Source organism: Panthera uncia, assembly GCF_023721935.1.
Source record: "Panthera uncia isolate 11264 chromosome A1 unlocalized genomic scaffold, Puncia_PCG_1.0 HiC_scaffold_16, whole genome shotgun sequence".
Lineage (NCBI taxonomy): Eukaryota > Metazoa > Chordata > Mammalia > Carnivora > Felidae > Panthera > Panthera uncia.
In genome coordinates, this window is record NW_026057576.1 from 43065482 (window position 1) to 43079309 (window position 13828).

Below are 13828 nucleotides of genomic sequence, written 5' to 3' on the forward strand. Positions count from 1 at the left end.
CTCAGTCGGTTGAGCGTCCGACTTCGGCTCAGGTCATGATCTTGCGGTCTGTGAGTTCAAGCCCCGCATCAGGCTCGTGCTGACAGTTCAGAGCCTGGAGCCTGTTTCAGATTCTGTGTCTCCCCCTCTCTCTCTGACCCTCCCCCGTTCATGCTGTCTCTCCCTGTCTCAAAAATAAATAAACGTTAAAAAAAATTTTTTTTAAATTAGAAATGCTGAAACTTCTTTTTGTTTTAAATATATTAGAGGAAATTACTACATTCTTGAAGATCATCAGAGAAAGTTTACTCCTTGATGGAAAAGGAGATGAAAATACGGAAATGCAGAAGAGAAAAATAAATCCTATGATGCTGGATTGAAATTGGATATATCATTGTAAATTTATAGTTCTTAATAAAAAAATAGAAATACTGTGTGCATATGTGTGTACAGGTGTATGTAAATTAAGAGATGTGTGTGTACATGTGTACCCTTGGGTAAAAAACTGACCACAGACAGTGCTGAACCAGGGAAAGCACAAGGGGATTCTGGAACATCATTCTTTTTTTTTTCAGAAAGTGAGGAAATGCTTACAAAGTGATGTGGGATATGTCAAAAGAACCAAAGATGGTGCTTACATCTGTAAGCTGAACAACAGTGAACTTTGGATGCACTTTTCTTTCTAAGAATCTTGTCAGGGAAAAGAGAGGAAGAAACGTCAATACAGGGCATTGTGATCTTAACATTTTCATTTTTTAAATCAGGAGAAAGTTTTAAAATTATTTATTTTTTAATTTGATCTGTTCATATCTTATTTCTATGTAAGTGAAAGGCATGGTGAAAGGTAACTTTAACAATGAAAGACATTCCTTCTTTTAAGTGAAAACAGTCATTTAATATATACTTTATGCATTTAAAGACTACTTTATGGGATCCATGATTTTAACTATCCTATTAATATTAATGCCTAGGGTAGAAACATGTTCAAAATATTTAAAGTTATCAATTTGTTATAAATTTAATTGATCCATTAGTAACTAACATGTCTTTTCTTTATATTCTAAAAGTCTGAAAAAATAGTAAAGACACAGATATCTTCAAATATTTATCTCATGCCAATTATATACATCAGTGTCAAATCAAAGGAACTTAACAGTCTATACTATAAAAATAAACTGCCATAAACCAGAGCTATGTATATCTTTCCTAGAGCACAAGAATATTAATATAAAGTTAACTGGTTTAATCTTACACATAGAAAGCCTTTATTTATAACAGGGTCACATCCATATAGAGGAAAATATGTGACCTGTGGAATTCGATTTTAATTACATGAAATCTTCTCAATCAACTAGAATGTACAAAATATGTTACATCTTTAATTCAGTAAGAGAAGTGCAAACAAGTTTATACTGCATTTAGATTTAGTGACACATGAGATGTGAATTAGATTTTGGAAGAGGGATTTAATGCATAACAGAAAATAATATATTTATACATACATACATAACTTCTGTTAATGCAAGGGAAGCAAGAGTAGAAAATACATAAACGGAAATGCATGCAGCCATTCTCGAAAATCTTTCATTGAGGTCATCACAAACTTATTTCCTTCCAAATCTATTACTTGTCTAGCCCTGCTTCAATTTATTGGTGGTGTTTAACATTGTCGACCTCCCCCTCTTCTTTAAATCCCCTTTTTGGCTAAGGCAGTACAGACTTTCTTATCTCAGCTTACTTCTGATTCTTTGACTTCTTTCTCTTCTTCCTTCTTGACCCTCTCATTGCCCTAGGTGTTTTTTATTTTCCTCAGAATTTTCTCTAAATTTTTGACTTAACACTGACTGTTAAGTGAGTCATCCTCTTCAGAATCATCCTCTAGCATAGCCTTTATTATTACTGTTATGTTGGTTTTAAATCTTGCCTTGCACCTCAAATGCCTAGAGAAACTGCTCACCCACCAGATACCACAGTATTTCAGATGCTCTAAACCAAACTCAGAGTATTCCCTGTGAGATTTCTGTATTCATTTTTATTTCTCTGTTACTGATTGGCATACCACCAATATATTGAACTTTCAGAGTATATATTACAAAGTCATTATTTACATCTCCTCTTTTATTGCCTATATCAAATATGACACAAAATCCATATTCTCTTTTGTATTGGACTTTGAGGTTGCTCTACCCAGACCCCCTTTATCTGTCACAACTATGCCCTCCAGCGCCAGTGGTATTATCATCTAACTGCTATCCCATCTCTAGAATCACACTTGGTGGAACAGGAGCTGCCTCCCTGGGATTTTATGTGTTCAGTTCTTCCTACCTCATCCCCTGACCCTCCCAACCCCTCCTTCAACCTGTGGGTGGGCCCGATGGCAATGAATAATAGAAGCAGAGTGTAAAATGTTGTATTTTTCCTCGAAGTGTGACTAACTCTGCAGCAAGTCATGTGCCAGAGCTTCTTGGGAATTAAAGATGAAACGAGGCTTCAGCTGAGACTACGTCTTTGATTTGCTCCTTCCTCTGCCCTATCCTTTTCCCTTTCTTCTGAGGATGCTCTTTAAATAAACCTGCCTACCTGAATTCCAGTCTCCAGCTCTACTTCCAGGACACCTTACTTAGGACACATATCTCCAAAATATGTCTCAGTTAATCTCTTTCTCTATATTTATACAGTACTCATTTCATGCCTGGATTAACTTCAACAGCTTCCTAGATCATCAACTAGTTTTGGCTGTCCCCATTTTCTGTGTTTTCTAAAGTGGTCCCATTTTTAGAACTATCTTTGTAAATTATGACAGTTGTCAATATATTGTTTCTACAGAACTACCTGGGTTTGGATTCTACTTCTACGTCTTGTTAAATGCATAACTTGGATGAATGTCTTAATTTCTCCATTTCTCCATTTTCTATTCTGTAACAAAAAGGTGGGTGAAATAAAGATTTCTTTCCGTTTCAGGACAAAATGGGTTAGTATATTCAAAGTACTTCCAACATGGCCTTGCACATAAGCAGCACAGTGAATGTTAACTAGCATTAGGCCTATTATTATTATTATTATTATTATTGACTTAATTATGTCATACCGCTCTTCAGGAACCTACATGAGCTCCTAATTATGTACATCATTTGAATTTAAATTTCTCTCCTGGTTTTCAAAATCTGTCATAATCATTTTTGCCCCATTTTACAGCTTAATTCCCCAGTATTTCCAATACAAATGGTTCCACTTCGCTAAGCCAGTATCTCACAATTTCCTCGAATTCTTTACTTCTCTATTTCTCCATATTATTATCATAATCTAAAATAGCATACTTGTTCTTTTCCACTAGGCTGACCTCAAACAGAATTTTTCAGAAAAACTGCTCATTTCCTTATTTGATTATCTCTGCATTTGGAATCAAAACCATATATTTCCATTTGCAGTTAAGAAATATATGATAACTATTATAACTTTCTTAATTGTCATAGGGGTTATTCTTTCCTCCTCAAAATTAGTGTAAACTTCACACGGAAAATGTCATATTTTATAACCCTTTTATATCACCAAAAGGGAATACACCAAGGCATACATGTTTGATATACATTTTTTTTTTCATGCAACGAAAGATGCTTCATGTATTGCAGAATATCAGTAGTACACATAAAGAGGACATTAAAATGATTCCTAAATGATGGGTAAAAAAAAAGTAAGACAAAATTTTTTCAGCTTCTCTTATCTCTCCCTCTCCCGGTTTTATTGATATATTATTGACATATAACATGGGTTTGTAGTATAGATTATGATGATTTGATACATATATCATATATATATATCTATATATATCTATATATATCTATATCTATATATATATCTATATATATATATAGATATAGATATATATATATATATAGTAAAGGGATTACCACAATATATTTATAATTGTTGCATTTTGTGATGAATTGACTCCTTTATTATTATGTATGGTCATCTTTGTTTCTTGCCACCATTATGCTTTAAAGACTATGTTGTCTGATAAAAGGATAGCTATACTTGCTCTCTTTTTGTTTCCATTTTCTCAGAATATCTTTTTCCATTCCTTCATTTTTGAGACTATGTGTGACCTTGAAGCTGAAGTGAGTCTCTTGTAGGCAGCATATAGTTAGGTGTTATTTTTTAATCCATTCATTCACTGTATACCTTTTGACTTCACAATTTAATCCTACTTTATTTAGAATATTTATTGATAGGTAAGAATTTACAATGCCATCTAGTTATTTTCTGGCTGTTTTGCATTCCTTTGTTCCTTTTTTCCTCTTTTGCTATCTTTCTTTGTGAATTAGTAATTTCTCATGTCATGCTTTGATTCCCTTTTTTTCTTTTGTGTATTTACTTTAAGTTTTTGTGCTGCGGTTACCAAGAGGCTTACATAAAACAGCCTATAAATGGAACAGTCTATTTTAAGGTGATAACAACTTAACTTCAATCACATACAAAAATTACTTTTTTACTCCCTCCATATTTGGTTTTGATTTCACAATTTACCTCTTTATGTACTGTGTACTTTACATACTTTATATACTGTGTAATCATTAACTAATGATTACAGTAATAAGTACTTTTAACACCTTTGTCTTCTTTTTTTGTCTTCTAATCACTTTATTAGAGTTAAGTGATAAACACATCATGACATTACAGTTTTAGATTACTCTGAATTTGACTATAGCTTTAGCTTTACTAGTATGTATTATACTTTCAAGTTTTCATGTTTCTAATTAGAATCCTTTCATTTCAGCTTGAAGAACTCCTTTCAGCATTTCTTGTAAGGCAAGTCTAGTAGTGATGTACTTTCTCAGCTCATGATTCCCTTGTGGCCTTGCATTGTTGTCTATGCATTCAAGGAAGGTGGTGTGGCTCTTCCAATCTTCACAGACTGGCTTGGGCAGGCAAAAACCTTCACCAGTCTGCCTATCCAGAGATCCTGGGTTGGCCATCTGGTGGTATCTGTTTACAGGCTTCATTCTGAAGTCCTTGAGTGGGCATGTCTAGTTTCTGGGTGAGCAGGTGAGTGGGCCTGACATTGGGTATGCAAGGGTCTAGCCTAGTGCTTGAGTATCCAGGGGTAGGCCTGGAGCTTGGGATCACTGCAGTGGGCCTGGCATTTGAGTCTAAAGTGACTGGCTCGGGACCTGGACCTGCAGGGGCAGACGTGGGTCCTGGGTCTACATGATCCAATCAGGTACCAGGGACACTGGTTTGGGTCTGGCATCTGGCTCCATAGACCTGATTTGGTCGTAGTATGGTTTGGGAGCCTGGTTTCATGGGAGCCAAACTGGAGGCTTAGGGACATTGTATCCAGCTTGGTACTAGAGTGAGCATGGAGGTTGGGGCCTATGGAGTCAACTATAACCTGGGAGTTTGGGAGCCAGCCTGAAGGTTCTTTCTGCTGGGGCAGGTCTGGTGTTGAGACAAGTATAGAGCCTGAATCCATGGGAGCCAGCTTTGAGTTGAGGTTCTTAGGGTCCGGCATGACACTGGGGTGGGCCAGAGATCATAGGTACAAAGGAGCTGGCTTGGTGCTATGGTGGCACAATAGCCTAGACCTGTGGTAGTCAACCTGGCTGGGCCCAGCCAGGGACCTGGGTTTACGAGAACATGCCTGCAGCCTGGGTTCCAGGTGACTGATTGGGGGTATGGGGCCACCAGGAGCCTGAGCCATGGTAGCAGGTCATGGCTGGGATGTGCTGGGAGCCCGTGTCCACAGGAGTCCTCTGGAAGCCTGGCACTATGGGAGGGGCTGGCACAGCCTGGGGCTGTGGGAGTTACCTGGGGCCACTAAATCCAACAGGCACAGGGATTTTTTTTTTCTGAAGTTGATTCAGAGCTTTATTAACTATCAAGCTGATTGAGAGATTTAGATGGATGTTGGATTTAATAAAATAGGAGAAATGAGTTATTCCTCTGTCAGCACAGATAAACTATGTAAATAAACTTTCCATCAGTACAGAGACACTACTACTTGCCTACTTCTGAGTACTAATATATGTTACTTATGAAAGTAATTTCTTTTTACTGTATTTAATATTTTAAGTGTTTCTTTTTTTAATTTTTTTAACATTTATTTATTTTCAAGGCAGAGAGAGAGAGAGAGAGAGAGAGCAGGGGAGGGACAAAGAGAGAGAGGGAGACACAGAATCCAAAGCAGGCTTCAGGCTCTGAGCTGTCAGTGCAGAGCCCGACGTGGGGCTTGAACCCACCAACCATGAGACCATGACCTGAGCCAAAGTTGGACGCACAACCGACTGAGCCACCCAGGAGCCCCATGTTTTAAGTGCTTCTGATACATCATTTCAATTGCCGCTTTGAGTTTCAACTATTTTCATGATACTAGTGTTCAGTAAAGAACACACATATAAATATGAATATATATTCATAATATTCATATATATATATATATTCTTAAAATAATTAAATATATCCTCAAACATTAAAAAAAATGAAAACATAATATGGTGCTAAACGAAATGCCCAGGGTTTTGGTCTACAGAGCAGGATTCTTTCTGTCTGTCACATATTATCATTTAATTTTTTATTTAAGTCTTTATTTGATCATGAATTATTACACACTCATTCTAAAGAGTTCAAAGAATATCTATGTTTATACATTAACATTTAAACAATAGCTAGTCCCTTCTTTATCCTGACTACTCGTATTCTCCAGGTATAAGCTTTATTGACAGTATGTTGAATATCTTTCCACACTGTTTCTATGTACATAAAATTATATCTAATATTATTTCCAACTTGGAGGATGTTAGCTATTTAAGATTTTCTCACTTATTTCTGTCAAATGCACTTACCCTTAATAATTGCTAGAGGGGGAAAAGACTTTCACAAGCTAAATTATATTTCATTATATACCTGTACATTGTAACAGAGTAGGCCCTGAAAACCCCTTAAATCTCTTACCATTGAAAATTCGACTATCCAATTATTAATATTGATCTGTCAGTCTAATTTTCAGTATCTGACCTCTCTGATTATAGGAAGACTACATAGCAAAAAATTCTATATAATTAGTACTTAGGGATTTATGTTCAGTTTTTTGGTTCATTTGTTGTTAATCAATTATTCTGGGCCATTTTATGAGAAGTTTATATTTATTTTAGAATTCCTCTGAAAACTTAAAGCACAGATGAATTCAGAATTGTGATTATTTTCCATGACAAAAAATGTATTAATGTGTCATCTTGAGTGTTATTAACTTTTCAGAGCTAACTTACTTAAATATATGCCTAGTGGGGCACTTGAGTGGCTCAGTCAGTTGAGCATCTGACCCTCGATTTCAGCTCAGGTCATTACCTCATGGTTCATGAGATTGACCACTGCATCAGGCTCTGAGCTGATAGCATGGAGCCTGTTTGGCATTCTCTCTCTGCCTCTCACTCTGACCCTCCTCCACTTGCACACACATGTGCACTCTCTCTCTCAAAATAAATGAATAAATTTTCAAAATAAATACATAAAAATATGCTGAGCAATAACCTAACATACCTATATAAACATGGCATTTCATAATACATTCATAGTTGTGACTTATATCAGGTTAAAAACATATATACAATATAACCAAAACAAAAACAAAGGGTTTTATGGAGAGCTCTTTAATGGCCATAATCTGTTAATTTAAATAGGGATTAATATGAAAGTTTTGAATGATGAGATAATAAAATTAAATTAAATATATATGACTTTATGAATGGATATTTAGTGAGTACTTATAACACTAAATTTCAATGTCTTTCCTAAAGGAGCAGTAGACCTTACTGAAAGTTATTTCTTTTTTCATTATTTGAAATTATTATAATAGTCCCTTGTTCCAGTGCTAATGATCATATCATCATATATATTTTGCCTAAAGGCAATATTCATCTGTACTAATCAAAATATAACAAAATAACTTCAAAATCCATTCCTTCGTTACTATTTCTAAGATGATTATTTGTTTAAAGCAAAGAGCTAATCACTCATTCATTACTATCATTTCACTGTGCAAAAGTATAAATAAAGAGGGGCATTGTATCTGCAATTACTAAAAACAGCACTTGCCTTTTTTCAGGCGCCTTATAAATATTTCCCCATATATTTGTTAATGTATGTTTAACTTAGAATCATAACTATGCAAATTACTTGTAAAATAACAGTACTAAAATCTTAAGCCATGGTGTAAAGAAAATATACATTCTTATTTGCATCAATTTAGGATATAGACTTAGATTAAATTTTTTCTTGTCACATTTAAGGGAAATACAGATGACCAACAATAATATACTTGTTTTAATATCTGCTAACTATATAAAATATTTAGAATGTTCAGAGTAATATGTATAAAACTAATACATTACTCAAATGTTTTAGAATATCTGAAATTAGAAACAATATTATTTCTGGGACATTTGGGTGGCTCAGTTGGTTAAGTGTCCAACTTCAGCTCAAGTCATGATCTCACAGTTTGTGAGTTTGAGCCCCGTGTTGGACTCTGTGCTGATGGCTCAGATCCTGGTGCCTGCTTCAGCTTCTGTGTGTGTGTCTCTCTCTGCCCCTCCCCTGCTTGCCCTCTGTCTCTCTCTGTCTCAAAAATAAATAAACAGAAGGGGTGCTTTGGTGGCTCAGTCGGTTAAGCATCCAACTTCAGCTCAGGTCATGATCTCACAGTTTGTGAGTTCTAGCCCAGTGTCGGGCTCTGTGCTGACAGCTCAGAGCCTGGAGCCTGCTTTGGACTCTGTGTCTCTCTCTCTCTCTGCCAAACCCTGCTCACACTCTTTCTGTCTCTCTCTCTCAAAAATAAACATTAAAACAAATTAAAAAATAAAGATTAAAAACAATTTAAAAAAGAAATGACATTATTTCTTAATCATCTGGATTATTATAAAATAACTTGCATAATTAAATTATTTATAAATAATATTAACAATCTAGATTTAAAAAGTAACAAAGAGGGGCTCCCGGGTGGTTCAGTCAGTTGAACATCTGACTTGATTTCCACTCAGGTCATGATTTCATGGTTAGTGAGTTTGAAACCCTCATCAGGCTCTTTGCTGTCAGCACTGAGACTGCTTTGGACCTTCTATTCCCCTCTTTCTCTGATCCTCCTCCGCTCATGCTCTCTCTGTGAAAAATAAATATTTATAAAAAAAGTAACAAAGAAAAGAATGTAAAATATAATTAATATGGGAGGATTGCTCAGTATATTGGTTACAAATGGTTCAAATGAGAAATCTTAAATTACTACAAATAAAAGTCTGAAAATATGACTGTAAATTATGTGAAACATTGCTCTTTTTAAAAAAATTAATGACCATTTGTTGTGCTGATATACTTTTGAGTTGATTGAATCTCTCTCTCTACACGCACACACACACACACACACTACATATATATATATATGTAGTGTGTGTGTGTGTATATATACGCAATTATTTAACCAATTTGTAAGTTAAATGAAGTAAACTTAGTTACATTCTCAAAGAAGAATATCTCTTACATTGAAATTTTTATCCAGATGTTAGTTCCGGATAATTAGCATATTTGCCACACATATTACAATATAGAATATCTCAATAATAATGACTATTTGTTAATTGTTTTTTTGTCAATAATAATGCAATTTCATAGAAATATTTGAAAATGCGTGTGAATGTTATATAATTAGAATTGTCTCCATAGTCAGATGATCGATTGAAAACTACAGTAGTTATTCAATGTTAAATGTTCCCTCCTATGCATTTCTAAGTGTATCAAATTCAATGTTCACATTTTAATATTGCTATCATAGTAGAAATATACCCTCATTCTTCAGGAATGTTTTTGATTGTCAGCACTTAGATGTATATATATTTCTAGGTAGTAAAATTTAAGTTAAAAAATATAGAAAATAGGAATACATTAAAAATATTTTTATATGTTGATAACATCTTCTTTCTACTAATCAATTAGTGTTAATAATATTAAACAACATATATCAAGGTAATCTAAGATTATTTGCCTATATATTCAAGTATTTAAAATAATAAAAGAATAAGAATCAAAACTAAATTTAATTCTTTTCTCAATTAAAATTTCACATTAAAAAATTGAAAAAGTACAAAATTGACCTCAAATTTAATGAATTTTCATAAGTAAACTGATAGGAAATTAATATGTCAGAAAGTAATTGGATGTTTAGTTCATGTAACTTGAAATTATCAATAATAAATATATAAGGAATGTTTAAAAGTATATTAGCTTTCAAATATATTGGACATTAAGAATATTAGTATGTCATACATTAAAAAAATAATAATAAATGTAAAATAAAGATGTCATCATGAAGTATTTTGAATTTCCTAGTTGAAACAAATAATGTATACCCAATATAACCTGATTTCCTTTTATTTTTTATTTCTATTTATTTATATTTTTAAAGTAGGATTCATGCACAGCTTGGAGCCCAACACAGGGCTTGAATTCATGACCCTGAGAACAAGACCAGACCTGAGACCTAGAGTCAGTTGCTTAACCAACTGAGCAACTGAGGCACCCTAACGCCTGACCGGATTTCCTTTTAGTTTTGTCAGAAAAGTACATTTCATTTCAGATTTTAGGTACATTCTCCTATGTTAAAATGTATCTCCACTTAGTGTGATTATGTGAAACATAAAATGGAATATTTATCAACCTTAGTTAGAAGTTTTCTTTTTGAAGTATTTATATTTGCTTTATTTATTATAAAATGTTTACTCTAATGGCATTATAAATCTCCCGCAAAATAAATAAAAAGTAAAAGAAAAATAACTTAATCTCTCTTAAAAATATGGATTCTCAACTATTATAAATAGATTTAGCTATGATCATTTGACAAAGATTAGTAGGATACATTTATATTATGATTTATAATTCTACAAATTTACCTCTATCCTTCATCTTTTTTTTTTTTGCATTTGAATCATAGCACTATGAAAGATGGCATGTGTTAATAGATGGAATATCAAATTATTCTTGATGTTCTTACTGGAAAATCTAACTTTCAATCACAGTAGGCTTTGTCCGTCTAATATGAGCCTGACAACATTTAAGAGCATAACAGCTACGTTATGGATAAATACATGAAAACACACAAACACAATACAGTAATCCTTAGTTTGCAAGCATAATTCATTCTGGAAACATGCTTGTAATCCAAAACACTCATATATCAAAGTGAATTTCAAGAACAATTGGCTCGATCATGTGAAGTATCACATACTACTCACATTACAAGACATCTCTTGTTTACTAAGTTAAAATTTATTTGAAATGTTTGCTCATCTTGCAGAACACTTGCAGACCAAGTTACATGCAATCTAAGATTTTACTGTATTTTTATAATAAAATATCCCATATGTCATATACTTTATCATAACATATCTAGAAATTCATAACAAAATATCAAAGTCAAAATATTTCAAATTGTATTTGAACCCCTTTCTTTCTTCCATAAATCAGAGACTTGAGAACTTGAGTGCTTTAAACACAGGGATCAGCAAACTACGACCCATGGACTAAATCTGGCCTGCTGCCTATTGCACAACCCACAAGCTAGTTACAGGTTTTATATTTTTAAATGGTTGGGGAAAAATCAAAGGATCAATATATTCCACAACATGTGAAAACTAAATGGAATTCAAATCCCTTTGCCCATAAATAAAGTTCTATTGGACCACACACAAAAAAAATTAGATGCTTAACTCTCTAATCATATAATGTTTTACATCTACATACCAGAGTATCATTTCCAAATATATGAATGCATGTATCCAATTAAGACAGGTTACTATACCTGTGCGCAGGTATCTTTCTGTTCCCAACAATGAGGATAACATCACAGAGTTGCTGTTGTTTCAAATAACTTTCCATTTTTCTGAAGGTTTGCTCAGCATGGTGAACGGCCTGATAGAATTCTTCAGAGCTACTGGAGTCCATATCACTTTGAGGTGTCAGTGAATGGCTAGTTGCTGACAGCCTGCAAGTCACATACAAAAAAGATGGTGTTTATAAAGTGCTAGGAGTTGACCAAAATTACACACACAGAGTTTTAGAACTTTATAGGGAAATCAATGCATCTCTCCTTATGTCCATCATTGTTAATGTAAGTCAGAAAAATCTATTTAGGGTGAAATAATTTGCGCTGGAAGCCATAAATGAATTGTTAATTATCTTTTTTTCTTGTCTTAAAATGATTTAAAAGATAGGTTATCTGTATTTATTAGGACATTAAATTAAAAAACCCAAAAAAGTAACAGAAATAGTCAATTACGAACATGCATGCCTGTTCTAAAATTGATTACTAATAAAATGTTAATTTAATACATTTGAAAATGAGATAGATTATCTAATTATACTACCCTAAATTACGATTCCTGTGAGGTTATAATAAATGTCCCTTTACAGAAGTAGGTGACTTTTATTATGAGAAATTATGAAACATGGTTTGTAAAAAAAGATTGACAATAAATTTGAAATTAAATTGTTGAGTTTTATATTCCACACCCAACTGATTAAATATATATACAGCATGCAGTAGCTCAACAAGTACTTTGAAATATATATATATATATCAAATATATATATAATATGTATGTATGCATGCATATACACATGTGCATACACATGTATATATGCATATACACACATGAGTATATTTAATAAACTTTAAATTTTGAAAAATTAATACTGAATTTTGGCTACTGCATTTATTAATATCATAGACTGTTTCACAATGAAGACATTGAAATACCATGCTCCATATCAAGGAGAAGACTCTATCAAAATGTGAATGGTAGGCCCAGAAGACCCAACCAAGTGTTTGATAACAATAATAATGAAATATCTTATTTCAAGATAGAAAATAACATGGGGGAATTATGTTTCCAATTACAGGGGAATAACTTGTAGTTGACTAAACCCCTCACCAAGAACACCAGAAAAAATGTTACATATAATATCAAAATAATTAAATGAATTTAATAATAACTACTAAGGCAACCAGGATCTGATAGATCAAGAACTTAGAATAAAGATAAACTCACAGAAGTCAGCTCAAAATTCTACACTGCTTTTTCTTTCCCTCTAAAGTTATTTACTAATTATAAGCAGCATAGGGGCATAGGGTGAGACTCTGAGAAACTCAGCATAATGAAGCAGCCAACAGTATCATGGGGCTTGGAGGAAAGGATGGATATTGGAATTAGGGGCTCCTAAGGTAATCAGAACTTGAGAGATAATTGAAGGGCCACAAAGGAAAGTTTAGGAAAGGCTGTCATTGTGTACCAATTTTCCCCAGAGGTATTTGTGACTCCTAAGCACTGCTAGACAAGCAGAAAATGGCTTATAGGACATTGAAATGTTAAATAGAACTTGAAAGATAAAAATTTGGATTCAAGGACCAGCAAGGATGAGGGATGCTGGTAACTACACAGGCTCTCAGTTGCGCCCCCTGAAGGACTGGATCCCAAGAGTCAAGGGTACTGGAAATACAAGAGATAACACAAAGACAGAAATCTAGATTTGAATCCATGAAGCCTCTGAGTGCATTAAAGTGATCCTCTAATCTAAATGTCATAATATAGTCAAAATAAACCCCTTAAAAAAAGATAACTTGATAGAAACTCTGATTCCTTCTGCATGTATATAATGCTTGACATTAAAGTAAAAAAAGTAGGCCTATAAATAAACTAGACCTAGGGAGAAAACAGACAATAGAAACAGGCTCCCAGATGGATCACTATTAATTATAGATGTGAAAATATCTGTTATTAATATATTTTAATATAAATAAAAAGGTGGATAA

The 13828-nt window shown here is 33.6% G+C and overlaps 1 protein-coding gene across 2 annotated transcripts in view; it reads right to left on the bottom strand.

Annotated features, from left to right (window-relative positions):
- KLHL1 (kelch like family member 1) overlaps nt 1-13828 on the bottom strand; it is a 362590-nt gene that overhangs the window by 232340 nt on the left and 116422 nt on the right. Inside the window, exon 2 of one of the 2 annotated variants that reach the window (XM_049647048.1) lies at nt 11819-12001. The exons of the other annotated variant lie outside the window; for it this stretch is intronic. Coding sequence (XP_049503005.1) covers nt 11819-12001 — 183 coding nt within the window. The remainder of the gene's footprint in view (nt 1-11818; nt 12002-13828) is intronic. 2 annotated transcript variants of the gene reach the window in all.